Source organism: Ceratotherium simum, chromosome 27, assembly GCF_057802395.1.
Source record: "Ceratotherium simum simum isolate JZ-2026a chromosome 27, ASM5780239v1, whole genome shotgun sequence".
Classification (NCBI taxonomy): Eukaryota; Metazoa; Chordata; class Mammalia; order Perissodactyla; family Rhinocerotidae; genus Ceratotherium; species Ceratotherium simum.
The window spans coordinates 4872090-4882894 of record NC_141926.1 but is presented as its reverse complement, the minus strand read 5'-3'; the positions used below and the strand labels follow the sequence as shown (position 1 = coordinate 4882894).

The following is a 10805-nucleotide window of genomic DNA, read 5'->3' as shown; positions in this document are numbered from 1 at the left end:
TCTTTTTTGTGTTCATTCTTTCTTGATCTAATCTTTGCCCAAAAGGTTACATGAACCTTCTGTGTTGCCTTGTTGTTTTTTTTTTAACTCCTGTGGAAGCTTCTCATAGCTCGCTATCTCAGGGAATACTTCAGATAATCCAAACATTTCACGGCTTCTGGACTGGAGAGAAATCAAGATGGAGTTGGCAGCAGGAATTACAACTGTTCTCAAGATGCACCAAGTGTGTCAACTACTTGGGACGGGCAATCTGAGCAGAGGGCCAGCAATCGAAAACACAGGTCACAGCACCTTTTCTTGGTCATCATACAAACTGATGGGACATGAAATACACTCAACTTCCCAAAACATTCTTGCTGCCTTTCAGAACCCCACAGGAAAGTCACGGATACCACCTTGAGCTGGGAGTCCACCAGCTTTACACCTTTGGACACCATGACTGGATAAAACTCATAAGGTCCGTGAATCAGCCTTCCACACCCAGAATTCTCCAGAGCAGTTCCCTGTCGGACACAGTAGGGCAGCACCTGGAACGGACAGCACGTCCCACATGTGAGCTGTCCCGGAGGCCGGTCCCCTCCTCACCACGGAGCTTGTGATTCATGTGGTCCCAGGGGTCCAGCTCTGCCAAATTCACACTGTCACGTGTGACATAACTTCACGAATTCACAGGCCAAAAATAAATTCTCATGATTTATTAACTGAGAAAAACCAAGACGGATTCACAGAGCGTGGTGGCCACAATGGCTTGATCTAACTTCCTGCTAAGGATACAGCTGTGCATCAGGGATCAGTTAAAAAAATGAAACAATTTCCGTCAGTAAACAGTGAAATATGTGCAGAACAAACTAGAGTCGATGACCCTGTTGGCTGAGTAGTAATTTTTTTTGTTCTCCAGTTTCTTATATGCAAATTCATAGCAACTGTTTTAAAACAACATGAACCTCTTTTGCCTCAGAAAGTGGCCCAAAACATTAAGACCAAATATTGCTACAGAAAACTCAGGTGTAAATCTGATTTTTATTTAGAGTTCTCACTTATAACAAGAAGTATTATTATGCGTCTGTGTATTTAAATGAACAGTGGTAGTACTGCAGGGCCACACAACCTAAATTAGGTTCTTTAAAAACAGTCGGTGCATTCTTACTCCAGGCACAAAAACAATTTCTTTAAAAAAGTAAAGTTGTGATTTAAAAGGCCTTTATTCCGTAGGGAAGAGGATTAAACGCTAAACGCCAGGAGATGTTTAATCACTTTTGGATTACTTGGTCATTTGCCCTTTATATTCTGCAAAGGCAAAAAGAAACTGTCGGCGATTTTTAAAAAAATATCTTAGGAACCTTGGCACTCTTGATGATTCCATGGATAACTGGAGCACTTCTATTTGGAGAACGGAGACAATGTTTTAGAAAATATATCACCCCTAGCCCAAGTTCATTTGATGAAACTATTATGTATAAAGCAGTTAATTATATACATAAATAACATAAAAATAATTATCATAAATTAAAAAGTCCAACAATCTCCCACTATGAATTCACCTGAGAGGTGAGAGCTGGGAGTGTATGAATGAGCTGTGAGTGTGAACGACGTGGACTCTGAGACCCTTTCACACGCTGCATGGTGATGAATTTCCTTAGCTCATGAAGGCATGTATTGCACAAAACACATTCTAGCCCTAGCCTCAGAATCTCGCTATTTCCAATAAAGTGAAGAGCTAAGAAAGCTGCATTCTGCGTAACAAATCATCCTTAGCCTAAGATTATCGTGGCCTCATTTATCCACTACTGCCTCATGGTCAGTATCTCTTCAAGATGGTTTCCCAAATAACACAGAGTCTGGGACGAATAGTCATCAAGGACAAAATAAGGCAAATTTAGCATTTCAATTTGGACAGCGTTAGAAAATATCAGGAGGGTAAAAATCAAACCTTGCTCCCCACGCCTCCTTCTGTTTCCCTGGCTGGGCAGCAGGAGGCTGGCTCTGGCTGCGGTCTCCACGGCAGGCAGGAGCCTTGCCCACTATGAGCCTCACCCACTGTCTCTGAAATGGGTACGCACGTATGAGAGCACGTGCCCCAGGGAGGCAGAGCTGGCTGTTCATCAGCACATTCATTTGTTAGGGGCGTAATGCTTCTACTTAGTGGACTAACCTCTTCTGCTGTCACCACTGCCTGGAGAGAAATAGTGGTATTTCATATCGCAGAAAAACCTTTTCTTTTCCACTGTAAAGAGTCATGCTCGTTCAACATCTTTATAGAAAATTGGTCTTGAAACACATCAACCTTTGGAATTAAAGTTTATACAGAAAGAAGACATGAATTTCTTCCCTGTCCTTCAGTTCAGGGGATTTTGGCTGAGCCTCAGCCATAATAAATATATTTGGATGGCAGAGAATCCTGAGACGGCTCCGAAGGAGCCACCAGAAGGGGCAGCACGAGGCTGCCTTGTTGCACACACCGCGGGCCCCTCTGCATTTGGGCAGTTGTGCGGAACTGAACGTGGACCAACAGTCCTACAGTGCAAACGACTTTAGCACGTTAAAAGAAAATAAAAAAACAACATGGCCACAACAGAGTCCTGAATATATAACATATGAATGAAGTCAAGTTAAAAAAAAAAAAAAGAACGATACTGAAAATCGATTCACGGACTATATTACTAAGATGCCTTGGTCAGCGACCTCACGTGACCCCTTGTCCGTGAGGAAGCTGAAGCCCAGGGGAGGGTCAGATGCTGTCACAGAGCATCTTCTCACATGTAGTTTCAGCCCAAAGTCGTGTCACAAATTTGACTTGACTCAAATTCAAAGAAGAGAATAACCGATACTTCAACTTCTACCTGCTCATTTGCAAAAAAAATCCAGAAGCGAGGAGAAAACCGTGTTTCACCGTAGCATGCTGCCACATCTGAGGACTGTCTATATTTTCATACAACTGAGTTCTAAAGGAAAAATTAAAATGGACACTTACGTCCCTAATAACATACCACTCGCCTCTTATGATTCTGCTTCTCTGTACGTTTTGCTTTCCCAAACCCTGTGTCCATCAGCCAAGTTGTGTACGGGGGGCTGGGCCGTGCCCACGGCCGTGATGCACTGCCTGCTAAGGCAGAGCTCGGAACCCGCTCACGTCTACACCGGCCTGTCGGGGTCACTTCTGGAGCTAAGCTGACAGACGGTAATGGTCGCTCGGGGACCTGGAGATCATTCTGCAAAAGCTAAGTCAACCTTACTTACATTGTGATGTGTGATTTTTTTGTTTGTTTGGTATCCAGCAAACAAATCTCAAAAACGCAAAGGGAAACCTGTCCGTAGCTCTCCTTCGAGTTCTCGCAATGCACTCAGTAGCTGTACATCTGGGGCTGCTGCTCGGCCTGCACCTGGGGCTGGGCGGCCGTCGGCTGTGGGGCCTGTGGCGGCGGGGGCGGCAGCACGTCTGTCTGGGGCACCGCCCGCCACGTGAGCGGGTGCTGGTCACTGAGCTGGCTCCCCAGGGGCGTGATGGAGTTGACCAGGGTGGTGAGATTGATGAAGTGGGCCACGGACTGTGGGTTGGAGGCCTCTGGCTGGGGGTGGATCTGGATGTCGTTCTGGCGGTTGTGCAGCATGGCAGAGCCACTGACGGTGTCAAAGGTCACAGTCAGGATCGAGTTGTCCAGCTGCAGCTGGCGTTCCGGGGCGGTCAGGTGCCCGACGGCCACCGGCTGGAGATTGGTAAACTGAGTCCCGGCTGCAGTGGTGATGGGGGTCACGGTGATGTTGGTCAGGCCGACCGAGCTCGATGGAGTGGTCACGTTTGGGTCACCCAGCGTCACCACCACCTGGAAGAGTCACACACGGCATTAAATAATTAATAGTTTCCACAGAACTGAGACCAAAAGAACCTTCCCTTGCTGCACGTTGTGACAGAGGCCATATCCTCATGCTGGGATAACCAGACGCCTGGCCTGAAGGAGGAGAGGCAAAACGTCTTCTGGTGAAAGATGAAACCAAGTTAAGTTTGTCCAGAAGGAGAATTCTAGTGAAAAAGAGAATCAAGATACAGACATAACCACAGAGGCCATTAGCTGGAACTCAGAAACAAATGACTCCACTGGCTGGAAAAGAAACAGAGAAAAACAATGATGAAAAGAGAGAAGCGAGGCCGGGCCCACGGCCTAGTTGTTAAATTTGGTGCACTCCGCTTCGGTGGCCTGGGTTTGGATCCTGGGCACGGACCTACACCACTCGTTGGTGGCGATGCTGTGGCAGTGACCCACATACAAAATAGAGGAAGACTGGCAAAGTTGTTAGCTCAGGGCAAATCTTCCTCAGCACCAAAAAAAAAAATACTGAGGCATATTCTTCATTGTCCATTCCTTCCTCTAAAGTGCCTTGCTGTTGGTACATGAAAACCCCAACGACAAACCTAAAAACGGCGATAAACAAGTTTGCAGTATCAACAGCTAATGAATAAAAAAGAAAGCATTCTCGCCCATGGAGAGGGATGAAAGGCCAGAGAAACGCAGGAATGTTTGCCACCGGGATCCGCATCTCAGAGTCAAGAGAAGTGTGCGGTGTCGGACACACACCAATGAAAGATTTGGGGGCCTCAGAACCAAAGTGATGAAGGTTGAGCAAACTGGAAGATTCCATTGAAGAAGCAGGATCGGCCAGCCACGTGCATCCTTCCTCTCGCCCTCCGGCCCTCTCTGGACGGGTCCTTTGGTGCTCAGGGGCGGGCTCTCCCTGATGGCCGGCAGATGCACGGGGCCCCACTCCCACAAGAAAGGAACACATTTAGGCCATCTGTCATCTCCCAAAACCGGCAACAACCCAAGTCCCAAACAAGGGGAGATGGCCCTCCTTAACATCCTAGAACGTTATGCTGCTGCCCACAACGCCAAGTGTGATTTCCAGATCTAAACTGGAAAATGCTTAGGGGAAAAGCAGGATGTGTGCTGACTGCAGCCACAGAGCGCCCCCGGACACCAGGCACACTGAACAGGGAATGGAGGGGCACACGCAGGGCCCCCGCACCAGGGCAGCTGCTTCTCGTGGAGGGACTGGGCCCCTGACTCGAGCACAAGAAATAAAGCGACCTGCTGGATGCTCTGCACCGCGGAGTCGGTCTCATCTCCCACGCCGCCCGTGAACGTGGCCTCCTTCTCCGAGTACTCGCTGAAGGCGGCGTCCTCGGGCCCCGCGGCCCCCGCCTCCTCCTCGGCCTTCTGCTTCCTCTTGTGAGCTCTCCGGGCGGCCTTCCCGTGCTTCCCCTCCGCCAAGTCTTCCTGCTCCAGGCTCAGCTCAGGCTGCAGGGAGAGAAGTCTCAGCCACAGCCTGCTCGATGGGTCCTGTCCCCACAGCAGCCAGAGCACTGTCCCCGAACACACTCCCAGGGCAGCAGGGAGGCTCCTGGGCCACCGAGCTGCCACAGGAAACAGAGTGACCGCAGCTCGTCTGCTTACTTGTACTTCTAAGGATTGGGACAAGTTCCTGTTGGTTTCAGTTTTATTTTGTTTTTTAAGTGAAGGAAATTATTATAAAAATTACACTTTTAAAAGCCATATTTTGGGAGCTGGCCCCGTGGCGTAGCGGTTAAGTACGCGCGCTCCACTGCTGGCAGCCCGGGTTCGGATCCCGGGCGTGCACTTATGCACCGCTTGTCAGGCCATGTGGTGGTGGTGTCCCACATAAAGTGGAGGAAGATGGGCACGGATGTTAGCCCAGAGCTGGTCTTCCTCAGCAAAAAGAGGAGGATTGGCATGGATGTCAGCTCAGGGCTGATCTTCCTCACAAAAAGGAAAAAAAAAAGCCATACTTTGTGCTCAAATATAAATATGTCTAAAAATGAATTTGTTTAAGCCACTGTTTCAGGCCTGGTGAGCTCAAATGCTTTCCCATCAGGGTCCCCATCCCCAGGCTGAACCAAATTCACTGTGGAAACAATCTTGGATCAAAATGGGTTTGTCCACAGGACCCGTATGGTCATCTCCTTTGGGACAGCAATTAGGGCACAGCTGTAACGGCAACCTCAGATGGGGTCCTCTGTGAGCTGCTGTGCCGTGGCCAGTCTTCTGACCCACGGCTGGGCTCAATCAGCGTCACAGAGGCCAGTGGGCATCAGTGGCTGGCAAGGCTCTCCACCCTGGTCACCCACCACCCCTTCCAGCCTCCGGTGCCATCCCACGTGACTTGGTCCCACTCAGAGGCAGACAGACCCAGAGGAAGACTGCCAGGGCACAGCCATTGTGGGACTGCCCTCATCAGAGTGGATGTGGTCATGGCTCCCCGGGGTACTGCAGAGAGGCGGGGCACGGGCATTGCCATGCTCACTCAGGACCACCCAGCCACCCAGCACTGCATTCAAAGCACCAATTCAAACCAAAGACGCATAAATGCGATTTTAAATTAAAATGAGAGTGTGACATAGTCTCTTTAAAATAAAAAAAAATTTTATAGAGGTACCGACTAAAAATTCCTTTAAAAAGTAAGTTTATCGGGGCCAGCCCCACGGCGTAGCGGTTAAGTGCGCGCGCTCTGCTGCTGGCGGCCCGGGTTCGGATCCCAGGCGTGCACTGACGCACCGCTTGTCAAGCCATGCTGTGGCAGTGTCCCATATAAAGTGGAGGAAGATGGGTACGGATGTTAGCCCAGGGCCAGTCTTCCTCAGCAAAAAGAGGAGGATTGGCATGGATGTTAGCTCTGGGCTGATCTTCCTCACAAAAAAAAAAAAAGTAAGTTTATCTAACATGTTTAAAGTGATTTTGCTTATAACAATCTAATTATGCCAAGCTTTTCTGGAAACTGTGTGCGACAGTTAATTTTAAGTGTCAACTTGGCTGGGCTAGGGTGCCCAGTTGTGTGGTCAGACACCAGTCTAGACGTTGCTGTGAAGGTATTTTTTAGATGAGATCGACATTTAAATCAGTGGACACTGAGTAAAGCAGATTTACTGCTGTGTGTGGGTGGGCCTCATCCAATCAGGTGAAGGCCTTAAGAGAAAAAGACTGAGGTCCCTGGAGGAAGAGGGAATTCTGCCTGCAGACTCGAGCTGCAACATCCACTCTTCCCTGGGTCTCCAGCCTGCCAGCCTGCCCTGCAGATTTTGGACTCGCCTGCCTCCACAGTTATGTGAGCTAATTCCTTAAAATAAATCTCTGGAGAATCTAATATACTATCTAGTCTCCAAAATGAGATAACATCGGTATTAAGAAAACCGAAGTTCTAGAAACGTTTACAGAAACTAAAATGCTCTTGGGGAGAAGAGCGACCAAAACAACCAAGAGTGACATGAGCGGGACACACAGGGCGTGGACTCCGGGGGCTCGCCCGAGGGCTGCTCACCACACCTGGCTGAGCCTCTGGGTCCCACTCAGCAGGTGTTTGCTTATCTAGAAGTTCCCAGCTGACATCACGCACCCTGCAGGGCCTGCTCCTGCTCACCTGGACGATGCCGATGGAGGAGGCATCGATGGTGGTGGTCTCTGGGAGGTGGTCCAGGTCATCGATCCTCACGGCCAGGACCTATGAGTGAGCACGGGGCATGAGCTGTGGATGCCGCACTCGAAGGGCAGCCCAGGTTCACGGCAGGCAGGACCCCAACAGCCAACGGGCCTTCAGCAGACTCTGATCCTTCCCTCAGGGACATCCCTGGCATACCCAACCCAGCTCTGCTCAGGACTGACGGGGAAACCTTGTTTCCAGAACCCCATCCAGGCTGGTCCTTCTCTCATCCCAGGCCGCTCATTTCAAGTTTCTGCTCTACACACGGTGGTGTCTCCCTGCACCTGTCTGTGTGTCATCTCATGTCCCCACCCCGCCGAGGGTGGAGACTCCATTTCCTCCCCTTTTTGCCCCATACTAATGTGCTTGCAGAAAGTGAATTTTCAGTGAATCTTGTTATTTCAAACCAAGAGCAGATGGGATAAGATACAGGACAGTAAACTCGCAAGGAATCACCAAAAATGAGACATTTGCACCTTAACCACTTTACTTTTTTTTTTTTTTTTTTTTTTGAGGAGGACCAGCCCTAAGCTAACATCCAATGCCAATCCTCCTCTTTTTTTGCTGAGGAAGACTGGCCCTGGGCTAACATCCGTGCCCATCCTCCTCTACTTTATATGGGACGCCACCACAGCATGGCTTAACAAGCAGTGCGTCAGTGTGCGCCTGGGATCCGAACCAGCAAACCCCGGGCCGCTGCAGCAGAGCGTGCGCACTTAACCGCTTGCGCCACCCGGCTGGCCCCACCACTTTACTTTTTAACTTGACACACATCTAGGTACTTTGACTTGTCAATTTTGTGATGACGTGAACCCCCGCCCCTGCGTCCCTCCGTGAGCCACACTGAACGGTCCTCAGCACGCAGACCCTCAGGCCGAAGCGCACTCTTCGTGTGCCCACACGGTCCCCGCCTGACAGTTCAGGGGGTCCTGCCCCTGACTCTCATCCACGAACCCACTCACGCCAGTTGTACTTGTTACTGTGATTCCTTAAGGGAATTCAGTTATGCGGGAGACAACGGGACACGAGTGCAGAGAGGGAACTGAATATCCTAGGGAGGCGTGACAGAGGTGAGCTGCTTAAAAAAAGGGAATTAGCGGTGGAAAAACTATACAAGATCAGAAAAAACGATGAGATTCCGTGTGTAAGAGTTCTTCAAACAGCTGGGCAGCATCTTTACATTTTTGCTCAACTAAAGAAAATAAACGTGGGAAATTATAGACGATACATGGTGGGTGGGGCTCATCTAAGAAAGATGATAGGAAACTGCCCTTTGGATCTATGTTCAAAGACTAGTGCTGGGCCCTCCTCTGAAAGAATGGCCAACGAAGGTGGCGGTGTAGGTTTTAAGTTCACATAAACACTGAGGGTGGCACTGAGGACCCACATGTGACTGTGATGCTGCAAAACTGAGGAAAAGCAGCCAGATGCCACTGACATGTTTTCTACCACTGTCTCTACCACCATCACCTCCACCATCTCCATCACTGTCACTTCCGCCACCATCATTGTTGCCACCACCACCTCCACCATCATCACCAACACTGCCACCACCACCATCACATCACTATCCTCTCCACCATCACTGTCACTTCCACCACCATCACCATCACCACTGCCACCACCACCACCACCACCATCACCAGCATTGAGATCATCAGTGTCCTAGTCACACAGTCTGGAAGCAGATGCCACAGAAGAACAACCGTAGAAGCATTCATTGGCTTTACTCTTATTAGGAGATAAGACCATAAATGAAAACCGTTTTCTGTGCTTTAAGTTTTTTCAACATAATATTCATTCGAAGCAGAAAGACCGTACCTTGAAGTTATAAAATAGTATCAATTCTGAAAGATCACGAATATGTGAATAGTTTATGCTTAACAACGTGTTAGTCTGCCTCCAATGACCCCACCACCACCAAGGCTTTGCTCAGTACCAACAGGGGGGCTGCGTGGCTCACTGACGTGCACACTCACGCAGCCAGGCCCCACAGCAGAGCCCACCTGAGTCCCTTCCCCGCCTCGTCCTCTGCCCCGTCTCTGCTGTCCGCGGCACCTCCTCCACATCACCTATTCTTCTCTCTAATCACTTTTCCTTCCGTCTACTTCCCTCCCACCCTGGACTGCCTTGTCTAGGAGGGTAGGAACGCACCCCTCTGGCTGGCGCAGTGCGTTCATCACTAGCAGATGCTACCCATGTATTTGTTTGAACCAACACAGAACGAAATGACAGCGAAATGCTCAAAGGAATGGCCCAGAGAGAAAGGCGACAGGCTGGAGAGACAAGAGGGGCTGAGCGGGCGAGGCCAGCAGAGCCCGGCAGCACTGTCTTCTCCCTTTGTCTGCTAGCCTCCCTCCAGTCCGCTGCTCCGCCCGGGTGGGCGTGCTGGAGGGGAGAGGGTGACGGGTCATCACAGCCCCAGGTTCCGAAGCAGAGCGCAGAAAGGCGACCTTTCAGAGTGATCAATTAGGAAGCGATCATGAACCCCGCAAGAGGACTCGCTGCACGAAAGCGTCTGCTGAGCACCTCGCTCTGCACCAGCAAGGCCTCTCTCTCTCCACCAGCAACGCTTATCACATGGCCAGCCTGCAGAAACCGGCCTGCACACCCTTTGTTAACACGTGTAACTACAGAAACCCTCACAGGAACAGAAATGGCTCAAACTTCAGACTCATCATGTGCCGCTGGGTCCCTCTGCAGTGTCTGCTCTGGGCCCTGAGACCCTGGGGACGCTGTGCTGGCTGACACTGGGCAGCTGAGTGGACACTGACACTTCAGGCTCCTGCTCCCCGACTTTGTCTTCCTAGGGGAACACACTGGCTGGCCACTAGGGGAAAATGGAAGCAAGTAAGTAGAGCTCAGTTTGGGGGACCCCAGCCCCACATGTCAGACCCCACGGAGGACTGGAGAGATGGTGACCCCCTGCACCGCGGAGTGGACCTGAATGGGCTGCAGAGGAGAACATGGCGAGGTTCTGGAAGGAAAAGATTAAGGCAGACTGTGCTTTCACAATTGCAAAAGCAATTCATGTTCATTAAAGGAAATTATTAAAAATGAAGAAAAATATGAAAATAAGAAATTATCCATAACTTCAACACCGCAAGAAAACCACTCTGCAAGCTTTTCTTCTTTTCTTTTTCCACCTAAATCAATTTATTTTTTATAGGTGAGTGCTGTATACACACGTACAACGTACATGACGTATATTATATATACACGAACAATATACGCACAGTGTATACTGCTTTTTTGCAATGAGCATTTCACAATTTTACTTAGAATTCTCTGTGAACATGTTCGTAGAGTCAAGCACATTG

General features: G+C 49.7%; 1 protein-coding gene across 2 annotated transcripts in view; it reads right to left on the bottom strand.

Moving 5' to 3' along the window:
• Positions 1-1001: 1001 nt before the first annotated feature.
• The window catches only part of PRDM15 (PR/SET domain 15), a 69061-nt gene continuing 59257 nt past the window's right edge, over positions 1002-10805 (bottom strand). For both annotated transcript variants that reach the window (XM_087418056.1, XM_087418057.1), the window contains exons 22-24: positions 7426-7506; positions 5082-5291; positions 1002-3821 (exon numbers count right to left, since the gene is read on the bottom strand). In XM_087418056.1, coding sequence (XP_087274182.1) covers positions 3342-3821; positions 5082-5291; positions 7426-7506 — 771 coding nt within the window. In that variant the 3' untranslated portion in view covers positions 1002-3341. The remainder of the gene's footprint in view (positions 3822-5081; positions 5292-7425; positions 7507-10805) is intronic.